This window comes from Ctenopharyngodon idella, chromosome 3 (assembly GCF_019924925.1).
Source record: "Ctenopharyngodon idella isolate HZGC_01 chromosome 3, HZGC01, whole genome shotgun sequence".
Taxonomy (NCBI): Eukaryota; Metazoa; Chordata; class Actinopteri; order Cypriniformes; family Xenocyprididae; genus Ctenopharyngodon; species Ctenopharyngodon idella.
In genome coordinates, this window is record NC_067222.1 from 33,291,302 (window position 1) to 33,304,508 (window position 13,207).

Below are 13,207 nucleotides of genomic sequence, written 5' to 3' on the forward strand. Positions count from 1 at the left end.
TGTGAGAGATGTGTTTACTGTGCATGGGTGTGACTATTAAGAATTCAGTTGTACTGTATAAAGTGACTGTAATTCACACTTAAAAATGTAATTTGCATTAGATACATGTCAAACAATGCAGTATTTGCAAACACTTTCATGAGCCATTATTTTTAACCAGCTGGTGTTGAGGTCATTTTCGTGGATGTATGAATCAGTTCATCTCAAGATCACACAGTTGTAGCAGAATTACCACAGATGTAGTTCATTATATATAACCATGTTCCACAAAGTTTGACAGCCAGAAAATGTCCAAGACTTTATGTCTTCATTTTGGACTATTGCTTAATATTTTGAAACATAGCAAACTTACTTTTGTAAAATGTTTAAGCTAAAAAGTGATGATAGTCCTGTGCTTCAGTATATATAAACAAAATTAATTCTACATTATTAACATTTACGATAAAATGAAATAAAATTGGCATTATAATTTATTAATATATATATATATATATATATATATAATATGGCTATTTAGATAATTTACATAATTTACATAATTCCTTGAACAAGATTATTGCTACCTTATTATTATTTTTTAACTTCATTACTCTTCTAAAGCAGCTATTGTAATGTATCATGGATGACTGCCTGTAATGCTTCACTTATAGACAACTTCAGACTTGAGCAGAAGCCTCGTCTGTAGAGTTAGTGAGAGTTAAGATGGAGGAAGTGGAATTGACAGGCAGAGATTAAAACATTGTTATGGTGAGGATGGCTGACTATCTCCAGACTCAGGCAGAGAGGAGCCATTCTGCAGCCTGCACTTGCTCCTGTAGATAACTCACCCAGTGAATCATCAAAGCCTGTTTAGAAAGCACACATCCAAAATTCCCTTCATCCTTTTCAGTGCAGAAATGAGGTTTTCATAAATCCTCTTGTTTTAATTTTCATCCATCAGTCTTGCCGCTGCTTAACAGACATGCTCAGGGAGCAAAATAGCTGCTTTTTCAGACAACATGAAATTATGTTTCTCAAAGTTTTTTTTATCAACCTAGGCTCATTGGAAAAACGTGCCTCTACCTACATTTTTGCAAAACTCCAAAAACAGAACTGATATTACCACTAGTGGCAGTAAAACACCAATATCTTTTATTCCTGTTCAAAAACAAAATTGTAAAAACAGAGGCAGATTAATAAAGACTTATTTTGGTGCAGTTCCTTGCACAAAACACTTTACCATTAGATAAAATGAGTCAAAAAGTTGTAGTAGCAAGTTGACATGGCATGGTTGTGTTTTTATTTCACATTTGCTTTTGTTAACTATATCTGTTATAGGATTAAGGTAGGATTTAGTGTAGGTGGTATGTTATGTTAAACTTTAAAAATAAAGGTTCTTTATTGGCATTAATTAAGAACCTTTAATATCTACCTAATGGAAAAGCGTTCTTTAGATTTTTAAAATGTTCTTCACAATAAGAAAAAATGGTTCTTTTAAGAACTGATCACTGAAAGGTTCAATGGGGAGCCAAAAAATGGATATTTTTGATAAAATCCAATGGCTCAGTGAGGCCTCCATTGCCAGCAAGATAATTAACATTTTCAGATGCCCAGAAAGGTACTAGAGACATATTTAAAATAGTTCATGTGACTACAGTGGTTCAACCTTAATGTTATGAAGCGACAAGAATACTTTTTGTGTGCCAAAAAAACAAAATAGCTACTTTAGTCAACAATGTCTAGTGATGGGCGATTTCAAAACACTGTTTCATGAAGCTTTGAAGCTTTACGAACCTTTTGTTTCGAATCAGTGGTTCGGAGCGTGTATCAAACTGCCAAAGTAACGTGATTTCAGTAAACGAGGCTTCGTTACTTCATAAGTGTTTTGAAATTTCAATGGTTCACCACTGGGGGACGTGACTTTGGCAGTTTGATACACACTCTGAACCACTGATTCAAAATAAAAGATTTGTAAAGCTTCGAAGCTTCATGAAGCAGTGTTTTGAAATCGCCCATCACTAGATATTGTTGAATAAAGTCATTATTTTGGGTGTTTTTTGGTGCACAAAAAGTATTCTTGTCGCTTTATAACATTAAGGTTGAACCACTGTAGTCACGTGAACTGTTTTAAATATGTCTTTAGTAGCTTTCTGGGCATCTGAAAGTGTTAATTAAATAGCTGTCAATGCAGGCCTCGCTGAGCCATCGGATTTTATCAAAAATGTCACAAAACAAGCAAAAAGCAACAATATTATTTTGCAAAAATGTTGCCACAGGCACGTTTTTCCAATGTGGTTGATGGTTACTTGAAAATGTAGTTGGTGTCAAGTTAAAGGGCCAAAAGGGGCAAACAGGTGAATAGGGAGGGAAAAGGGAAGCACCGGCTGAAAAACATGACCTTTGTGTGATAGTTATCTGGCTACTGCTATATGTGGGAGCAAGCTGGTGGGTGCCCATGAGGAATAGCAATGCTTTTGTTGGTAATCTTTGCACGATCAACCTGCCCTGTTCTGTGTCTATGACTCAGATCTCCCTGATCTCCAAAAGACACTCACTCAATACCGCCTGCATGGATGCCCTCACTCACCCCTGCAAGGGACCAACCTCAGGGCTTCAGACCTTCATCCCTCCCTATCCACCAAAACATAGCCTCTTGAGAGACTCGCCTCAGGTAATGTCACTGACAAAAAAGCCCACCTGCATATTCGTATTCAGCCAGTCGCACACCTGAGATCTGCTGCACTTTTTATTCGGCTCCGTGGGATGATTATCGTCGCAGACGTGCAGCTGTCCACCTGTTTGGAGGTCCTATGTGCTCCACTTCAGTCTGACGGCTCAGCTCTCACTCACATTGGCCCAAATCAAGCGGCGATGCCCTATTGAAGATGAAGAGGTGCAGCCTGGAGCTCATACGCCACAGACAGGGCTCCTATTGATTTTATAGCACAAGCTGCTGGTAAGCTGTGCTCTCTCTGGCATACTAAATTCCCTGCCCTTCATGGGGGGCTTGATGAACTGCCCAGATAGCTCTCACTCATTCCTCTTGTCAGAAGCACTTGAGCTAGATGAATGTCTTACCTGTGCGTTGTGTGCATGCGAGTCACTTAAATGTTTCCCGGCAAACTCTTGAAGCTTTTACCCCCATCTCTGATGATGAATGGCTTTTTTGAGAGAGTGTTTTAAATGATTTCCAGGCTTTGCTGTGGAGGATTTATCTTCTGATGAATGAAGACATATACCTGCCACTGACCTCTCAATCAATGTAGATAGACAGACTAAAAGTTAAACATCATTATGAAGGACATAATTGTTTAATAGGGTATATAATAGAGCACTGAATGGGTGTACCTTCATTGTGTTAAAGTCAACATGAAATGGCATTCAGAACCCATTTTACATAATGTGACTTATTTGTGATCTGTATGATTCCTAAAGGCTCCATACTGCGAATAGTCTCAAATACGACAAAAAATTGTGATAACATATCGCTAGTTACTGCTAGTGACAGTCAGGAAAGATTAATGTTCGCTCATATGCAGTTTCGTCAGATATTATCTTGATAGCCACCTTTCCACTTTCTCCGACATTCGAAGTACTGTGAATATATCCACAGAAAACAAATTACCACCAATACATTTGAAAGAAAAGCATAGTAGGTTTTCTAGGGCTAATCAATAAAATTAATAATTATTTCTGACATAATTATTTATTACGCCCATTTTACAGAAAATTTTGTTGGGAAACATTGGTAATTCTAACCTTATGCTCACAGTTTTGATTAAAATACATCACAACTGGTCAGGCAGCTGCATACAATCTAGCCGAAAAAAGCTGCCCCTGTTTTACTCTACAATGGAAAAGGTGAAAAGGCGACTTTAGAGTCTGCGTCAAGTTTCATTCACAGAAAGAGCCGTGATGTTTCATTCATGAGCAAATTACTCTTATAAACTGGTTCATTTGAATAAAAAGATTCATGAAACAGCCTTGAACTCACTACTTCACTGAACTGTGAGTCATTTTTTTATTGTCCCAATTCAAAATTAACCAGGAACCATTACTTTTAATTAAAAATACATATTCACAACAGAATTTTATTGCAACACAAGGTATTGAAATGTTTCATATTGTCATTGTTTGGTTAGGCGCAATTGTAACGTCATAGTAGTAATTGTTTAGTTTGGAGCACTATTGCTTAGACACAGAGCAAGTTATTACCTTTTCATGAAAGATTATGAATAACTGTTTTTGTTTTATTTTTATTTTTTTGGAATATAGTGCACTGATAAGACCTTTAATGTGAATTAAGAAAGTAAATTGGGTCAATTTTGATTTCATGTTGACTTTAATATTCTTCCATCCCTGATTTTGAACCAAAACATTGTTTGTGTATTATTTCAAATCTGACGGTCATTTTGCACACATTTTGTGAAGAAGACAAAGAGTGCATTGTTGGCATTCTTAAAACTGACTTTATTTTTCTAAATCTTTAAATATCTCGCCGACTATTATCTTTATTGATGTAAACTACTGTATTTAAAAGGTGTGCTTTTTTTCTACAGCATGTATCAAGCTGAGACTGCTGTTTTCGTTGAGAGGTCACGTACACAATGTTGCAGGCCTAAGTGGTGAGTGACAGGGCCTAAGACTATGGGTGTGATTGGCTGAGCAATAACAGTCCTGGTAAAGAGGAGCTGATGCGAGACTGTGATGGAGATGAAGGAGCAAGCGAGCGAAAGCGATGGGTGCTCGGAGTAGGCAGAAGAGACAGGCACTAGGTGCTCTGAGAGAGACTTGAAGGGTTAAACTGTGCCCGAAAGCACTCTGGTGGACTCCTTCAAATATGAAACACTTAGTTTTGGACCCAGAACAGCACGATCTCACAACATAAAGTGGATCCAAACAAAAGGCAACATTTACAGTAATATTTCCAGTGAGGCGGCAGTGAGATCTCTAGCATGACTTCAGTAAGCTGAATGAAATAAAACTGAGGATGAGCGACTGGCTTGCATGAATCTGAAAGCTAAAGTACATGCATGTCAGCTTTTGGGGCTTCTGAAATGAGGTGGAAAAACTACGTTATTATAGATGTTTCAGGATCTACTTCCATTTCTACCTACCTGACACGTGGATTAATAATTGCGACAGATGCAAAGGAAAACTTACTGTATACATTATATCATTACGTCTGGATGTGTTTTGCATACATGAATATTGTTAGGTAAAGAAATGTTCTTTCAATTTAACTATTTTAAGGGCAGATCTGTTGGCTGAACTTCTTTAAAGCCCTTGTATGCTTGTTGTTTGAAAACCAAAAGCCCTTGGAGTTTATATTCATCAGTATGGTATTGATAACATTAACTAAGCAACTAAAGTACAGTATATATTTATATTTTGTAGTTAAGTTCAGTATAGCTTCAATGTAGTATTAACGTAGATAGGATGAGCAGTATATATTTTCAAAGAGGTGCTGCATGTTCATAAGCGTAGCGTTTGTTGTTGTGTTTGGACTGGAACCTGAAAATCCCATCAGTCTATTTAGAAGCTTGTCTATTCATGATATGTGAAGGGTCCAAGTACTCAGGGCAGTTCCTTTTGACTCTTGATGCCCATCTTTTGGTAAATGTATGACAATATTTTCTCTAAAAATATTTCAACTATACACAATTAAGAAATCTACATTTGGCAGCCAACTGCTTTTCTTTCGCTAACAGATGAGGAAAACTCTACAGCAATAATGACCACAATATTCATATTAATAAGCACAAAGGCCTCCAATAAACCTCTTATCAAGGAGATCTCACAGAAAACCTTTCGCTATGTATTATTTTTTAAAATCTCAATGAAAACAATGTAATACCATAAAACGTTGGTGGGCTAAAAGATCATATTTAATAACACGCACTTTAACCCTGTTATAAAAGTTTATGCAGGGGAATCTGGGGTGTTTGAAATGGAAACATTGGGAGTAAACGTAAAAAAACAAAACAAAAAACTGTGGATGGCATGCAGAGCCTGGCCAAGTAGCTCGTGGGCAGTGTGTAGGTGGGATGAGTGGGGGTGATCAGCATTAGACAGTGGCACTAGTTGTGGGCTCAATTTCCGACCCGGGAGAGAAACCAACAATGTATACAATCTTGTGAGTGTGAGGCGGCACTCACAGCTATGGGCTACTGAGCTGTGCATAAGGCGAGTATCGGGACAGCCTTTCGGTTCATCTGTCAGAAGCGTAACAATCCTCCCCCTTAGAGGGCTTCACAGTTTCGCTGGGCTACCTTTGTGCACTTCAGGAACTTCAATCGCAAAATGAATGACATTGAGGAAAGGACTAGCATTCTACTTGAGTAGCCCTTAGGGGGAGGGATGTGTGACTCAGGTGAAACGACAGAAACAGTGACTGAAAAATGAGGATTAAAAGGAAGCACCAATGATCTAACAATTACCATCTATATTTATATATACTGTTATAGAAAGAGGGTTATAGCCCTGCAGGCCTCGAGTGAATTCTTCTTCCTGCTGGGGTCCAGCTCAAGTCTGTGGTTGTAACGTCTTGGCCATGGCACTTCTTCTGTGCTTAGACTCTCTCAGACTGGAGTGGTCCTCCTGTTGGCCGCATCTTTGAAGTCCTTAGCGTTGGAGTTGTGAGCCTGCAAAAACTCCCTCTCGGAGTTGAGCAAGGCACCCATTGCCGCCTTGGAGGGATCCCTGGACAGGGTGTACATGGAGATGTCTGCCGCAGCGGGGCCCGTGTACCCGCTCTTGCCCATGGGCGAAGCGTCACGAGAGGCGGGCTCGCTGGAACGGCAGCTGGAACGCCGGCGGAAACGGTAGCGGTAGCTGGGGATGCGACTGAAGGCCGATTTCTTGATCAGTTCGGTGCGGGACTTGGCACGCAGCTTCCGGTGTTTCTCAATGAACATATGCACGGCGAGCACGCCCACCATCTCGGCCATTATGAAGGACAGGGCGCCGAAGTAGAAAGACCAGCCGTACGAGTAGCTCTTCTTCGAGTCGCTCTGGCCCGGGTCACCTGAATTGGCGGATATGTACACGATAATGCCGATGATGTTACTTAGGCCTGCGTGAAGAGGAAAAGCAGAGGAGAGGGCGAGAGAGAGAGAGTTACGGCTCAGCACGCAGCTGTGGCTCATCATTCCGTATCATTACACAAGAATGCATCGCTTATCAGCCATGCGGAACAAAGAAAAAAAAAGAACAATTGAAACATTTTAATTAGCTTTTTATCATCTTCATCATATTGGAGGATAAATAATTACCAGTTTGCTGTTGAATATTTAGATCATAACCAATAGGATGAGGCGATTCGAAGCACATTGTTGTGTACAAAGCAATGCTCAGTCATCGGCAGAGCGTTCACTGCAATCATGAGGATTGATTCATCATAATTCAGTTCTAACGGAGGGAGTTGGGCTCATTTGTGTGCTCATGAGGTCCTAATGGGGCCTTCTCTAAATATTTGACCAACATGCAGTTCTGTTTGAGGATCCCTGTCTGTCACCCCTTTCCAAGCCAGAACTACAGCAGTGGGTCAATATGCTGGCCTGCTGTTTGTTTACACTGCTCTAGCCGGCCCATCCATTTCCTTTGTCAATAATCAGAGTTAATCTGGGAAGTCAACACGGATCTGCAGAGTCTACGGGGAGAACGACATCCTAACCTGTCTGTGAACTAATCCATTTTCAACATGCTGTATTCCGAGCCCAACGATACTCTCTATCATGTGGGGAAGCCCTGGATTGGACAATTGACTGTGGTAAGACTGAAATTTGCTAAGACTAAAAATATAAACAGGCTGAGAGTGCTAGCACTGATGCAGTGGGTTTAATCTCTTACCAGCAGAGACAAAGAAGATTCCAGCACTGAGGATGACATTGTGTCTGCTCCTGTAAAACTCACTGGCAGCCACACACAAACCTCCCATGAACAGAAGCCCAACGCTCATGATGGGGAAGATGCTGGACGCTCTCACCGCTCCTGAGGGAGACACAAGCAAACCCAACCAAATTAGTGTCACTGTAAAAAGTACACAGGGAGACTCATAATATACAGTCATGAAACGCTTTTATGTGAATGACAGGTCCATTTATGCTTAAATCGATTAATTAGAAAATAGATCATTCTGGTTCAGGATTCTAACTGAATGCAAAGATCACAAAAAAGCAAATATAGTAATTTAGAAAAAATTCTAAAAGTATTGTGTAACAGATTGGGTAGAAATAGCTCATTATGGAAATAATTGCAAGTTACCACTTTTACAATACAGTTCACATGGAACTATATTTTATATTCAGCAGCAGGATGCGGCCTTTAGGGTATATAGAATAATCTCTCATACTTGATTTTGCTGTATGGGAAAAAAAAAAAAAAAAAACTAACCTAGACATTCGGCTGAATAACTCCTTTTGAGTTCAACTGAAAAGCTGCAATCTGATCTCATGGAAAAACGTACCTGTGGGAACATTTTTGCAAAATGCAAAATATGTACCAATATACATATCACTGCATTTTCCAACAGAAATGAATACTAGAGACAGTAAAACAGCAAGCACTTTTGATCGTTTTCATACACAGTTATGATTACAAGGTAAGAATATGGATTAATAAAGACTTGCTTTCATGTTTCCTTCACAATATTATGTTATGATCTCAAAACACTTTTTATTTTTTATAAAGTGCATCGCTTAACCAGCTCCATATGTTTTGCTTTTCTGATGTAACAAGCTTGCTTGGTAGCTGAGCTGTAGGATTCGAAAGCCTTGAGTACAAAACATGATTCACGATAAAAGAGCTCAAAGATACGAGCCCCGCACATGACAGGCAAGAAAAAAAATTAAATCGTACGCACGATTAATTCGTTCCCTAGATTTACTAAATTTACATGCGCATAATTTGTAAATCGAGCGAACGAAACAGTAAATCGTTTTAGTAAATCGAGGGAAGGAATTAATAAATCGTGCGCACTATTTTTTTCCTGCATGTCATGTCCGGGGCTCCGTACAAAGATGAGAGATCAAAAACAAGCTAAAATGGCATGATTACTAATGCTTTTTATGTCACATTTGCTTTTGATAACACTATCGGGTAGGTTTAGGTGTAGTGTTGGTGGTACGTTATTTTAAATCGTAATGGTGCATTAAAGGAATAGTTCATCCAAAAATGAAAATTATCCCATGATTTACTCACCCTCAAGCCATCCTAGGTGTATATGACTACCTTCTTTCAGACGAGCACAATCGGAGATATATTTAAAATTATCCTTAGTCCTCCAAGCTTTATAATGGTTGTGAATGGGAGGCTGTGTTTTGAAGACAAAAATAATGCATCCATCCATAAAAAAAGTAATCCATATGACTCCAGGGGGTTAATAAAGGTCTTTTGAAGCAAAGCGATGCGTTTTTATAAGAAAATGCGCAGAATGCGCAAGTCGACTTGCGCCAAATGAGTAATCCTCTGACGCGATGTATGACGCAGGATGTAGGAGTATTGTAACCTTAGAAGCCTCTCACGGTTCAAACAAATAGAGCTGTGCAACAAATTTAAGCTCCTCTTCTCTTATATTGAAATCCTTCAACATTTCTCTTTAAATATGATCATTTTAGACTTATAATCCATGACCAGTGAGTTGTTTTGCTCTATCCTCTACGCCTCCGCCTTCGTCATTACATTGTGCGTCACGTCAAAGGATACTATTCCGCCGCAAACCGACTTTTTGTTCGTCTGAAAGAAGATAGTCATGTACACCTAGAATGGCTTGAGGGTGAGTAAAGCTTGGGCTAATTTTAATTTTTGGGTGAGCTATACCTTTAAGCTAAGGACATTTCAAATCATAACTGCGGTAATACGTATAAAACCAACGTAATAAAAACACATTCATCATTCATCTATTTCAGAAAAAACGATCTATTTCGGAACACGCTTTTAGCACCACTTAGTGGACATTTCACATTGAAACTGTCACAAAACGTAAATGGCGCTACGTATTTTCATTTTGCAAAAATGTTCCCATAGGTTCGTTTTTCTAATGAGCCTGGGCTGAAACCCCCCCCCCCAAATGTTTCAAACAACATGATGGTGAATAGATAATTACATATTTTTTTTTAACTATCCCTTTAAGATTAATTGACATTATTATTTTATGATACACATAGGGTGGTATTTTTTGGATTTATGGTATAGATCAGACTGTCTTGTCTGCTCTTCTCTCATTGATGTTAAAAGAATTAAAAAGCACCACAGAGGTAGGGCCTATTTGGTCTAATAACCCCACATTTGAAGGTTCCTTCCCGAGTGAGCCATCCGATAGTGCTCTGCCAAAAGAACGCCTGTGTTTAGTTAAGTCGTCGCAGATTTGAGCACTGCAACAGACAGCATCTGTCCAAAATGCCTCGCACTTCCATCCAATTATTTGCGGACAGTTCTGCATCAGAAAATGCAGCACACATGGGGCTTCTCAGACTGGCTGAACTCCTTGCTTCTTCACTTTGCCTCAGATCAAGCTTCATCAGCCTCTTCAGAAACAGGATAAAAGCTAAAGGAGGGGCATCTGAGAGTGTCAGGATCAATGTCAATAGCCTAGTTGACTGCCCTTATCAGTACTCTATTGCTATGCATACCGCAGCGCTGCAGCATTTGCCCTTCTGAGCACTTCTCCTCTAAGAAATAAATATTTTGGAACAAGAGGGGCAATCATTTCCACAGATGAAATAACCAGTGAATGTGATAGGAAAATGCATCAGTTTCGCTTTTTCTGAAATTCAGCTTTTACATTATCCTTTACTGCATACATGCAATACAATTGACAGTGATGTTTATATATACAACAAAACAATGATAGCTATGTAAATCTCTTTATAAAAACAATGCAAATCTCTGAACCATTCATGCAAAAACATAACATTTGCATGCGCTGTAAAGAAGTGTTACACAGTCAGACTTACATGCATTGCTAACAGAATGTGATAAAAAAGAAAGAATTTAGAATGCCAATTTAATTCCATCATTTAGAATAGAAATGAAATTCTTATAAAAGTTAAAGCATTTTAAAAATGTTAGATTTTTCAGTATGAATGATCTTTTCATACACAGTACACAGTATGTTTTTTTTTTTTCCAGAAACATAGTATAATATTAACAAATCAATAAAATACCATCTAGTTGAACTTAATTTATATACACTGTAAACCCAAATAAGTTGGCAAAACTCAAAAAAATTGAGGTAATCAGTTACATCAATTTTTTTAAGTTAAGAAATTCAAAGTTTATGTAAGCAGATCTAACAGGTTTTAATTTTGTACTCGTACATTTTAATTACTCCTAACTTGGATATTTCTGAGTATCTTGAGGATTAACACTTAATTTTAGTATTTATTCTCGCTTTCGAGTGTCATGGCAAAGCATGATGGGAAATAGAAATCCCAGCCCAGTTTCAGGTAAATTTAAGTTTATCTAAATAAAAGAAGCAAGTTCATAAAACTCAAAACAATGAAACAATTCAGATTACTTAAAATGTGTCAGTTTCGTGAACTCAAAAGAAAAAGAAGTTAATTTGATTGAACTAAATTGCCTCAAGTTTTTTTTAGATACCTAAAACAATGTGGTGGACATTTTGCAGCGCTATGTGCCAGCCAAAAGCGAGAGAGAGAGAAATAAGTCAAAATTAATGACGTAATTATGTTTTCTTGCAAAAGTAATGAAGTCCCTCTGTGTGACTGTGTTGAATTTCTTTGAATTTCAGTTCATTTATTCCTTTTCTTGTCATACCAATTGAAATTTCCATTCAATATCATGGGGGGCCTATTCATTTCATCTTCATAGATTAAAGGAAGCCAATTCTTAAATTATTAATTCTGAAAAGTGGAGTAACGAGCAAAATTTTTTGCTTTTTCCATTTATGAACTGCCAATGATAAAAGAATACATGACTTTAAATGTTGTTTGAGCATTAAACAGATGTGCATTCATTGATGATCATATGGGGTCAGTTGTTTATGAAGGCAACTGCACTATGGTTTCATTGTCTTTTTATAACAAATGTCACTCTCCTTCCCTCTCCTTCATGTCTCTCTCTCCTCAGTGGATCAGCAGTCTCCCATGGCACACCTCATTAATATATTGGTGCCCAGGGGAAGACAAAATACTCCTCCATCATCCAATTTTCCTGCCATCCTTGAAAAATGGATCAGTGGCCGAGCCGTGCTTAATTACAGCTGGAAACGGGAGATACTTATTGAAGAGGATTGTACAGAGCATTAGCATGCAACAAAAGGGATGACATCTGCGTCCTTGATGGGTCCATCGCCTCGCTGACAGGTAAGATCTACATAGGGTAATACCTCTGTGGGATGACTTAAACATTTATTTGTGCTTGGCTGAGACTTCCAGTTTGAAAACTGGATGGATGGGCCTCTCTGGCTAACAAGTCGAGGTTATCAGCCTAGCAAATCCCCTGAAGTCTGTGTGGTGGGCATTTTGTACACAAAGATGTGCAGGGCAGAATGTGAAATGCCCATCTGAACTCGCATGCAGTGCATGTTAGGCCAGAGGACACGGCCCTCTGCTTCAAATGAATAACAGAGAAATTAGAACAATGCTCATAGGGAGAGACAGCCATCTCAAGGGTAACTAAAGTACGCTGTGAGAGAGACAGATAAAGATCGAGAGAATCGGAGGCAGAGAAATGAACCATTTCGACTGCATTTCCCTTCATAATCAGCTGCTCACAAATGTATATTTTTAAGTGCTCATGAATGTATTTCACGGCATTGTTTACTGTGAATGACATGCCAAAATAATATCAATATAAGCAGAGCACCGAAAGGAGCTGTAACGCAAAGCTTCAAACTATGCCTCGGTCTCCTGTTTTCTCTCTTTGTTGCCTTTAAAGTCTGGGTAGGATGTCTGTATTTTTGGTTTGCACAGTCATGCCGACACTGATCACACTAGACTCATCTCCTGTGAAACTTCAGTCTAAGACGTCTAGTGTAAATAGTTATTGGCAGAAACCTCGCTTGCTGTGGTTTGTTGTTTACATGCAGTAAGATCTCACATCACATCAGTCTCTCCATAAATCTCCAGAGTGGAAGGCTGCTGTTGGACTTTTTATTAAAGGGATAGTTCATCCAAAAATGAAAAATTACATTGCTGCCATTATTTACTCCCTCTCTTGTCATTCCAAAACCAAATGCTTACATTTTTCTTCACATAGAACACAA

General features: G+C 38.7%; 1 protein-coding gene across 1 annotated transcript in view; it reads right to left on the minus strand.

Moving 5' to 3' along the window:
- Positions 1-5,849: 5,849 nt before the first annotated feature.
- The window catches only part of cacng3b (calcium channel, voltage-dependent, gamma subunit 3b), a 40,784-nt gene continuing 33,426 nt past the window's right edge, over positions 5,850-13,207 (minus strand). The window contains exons 3-4 of the mRNA XM_051888706.1: positions 7,831-7,971; positions 5,850-7,054 (exon numbers count right to left, since the gene is read on the minus strand). Coding sequence (XP_051744666.1) covers positions 6,561-7,054; positions 7,831-7,971 — 635 coding nt within the window. The 3' untranslated portion in view covers positions 5,850-6,560. The remainder of the gene's footprint in view (positions 7,055-7,830; positions 7,972-13,207) is intronic.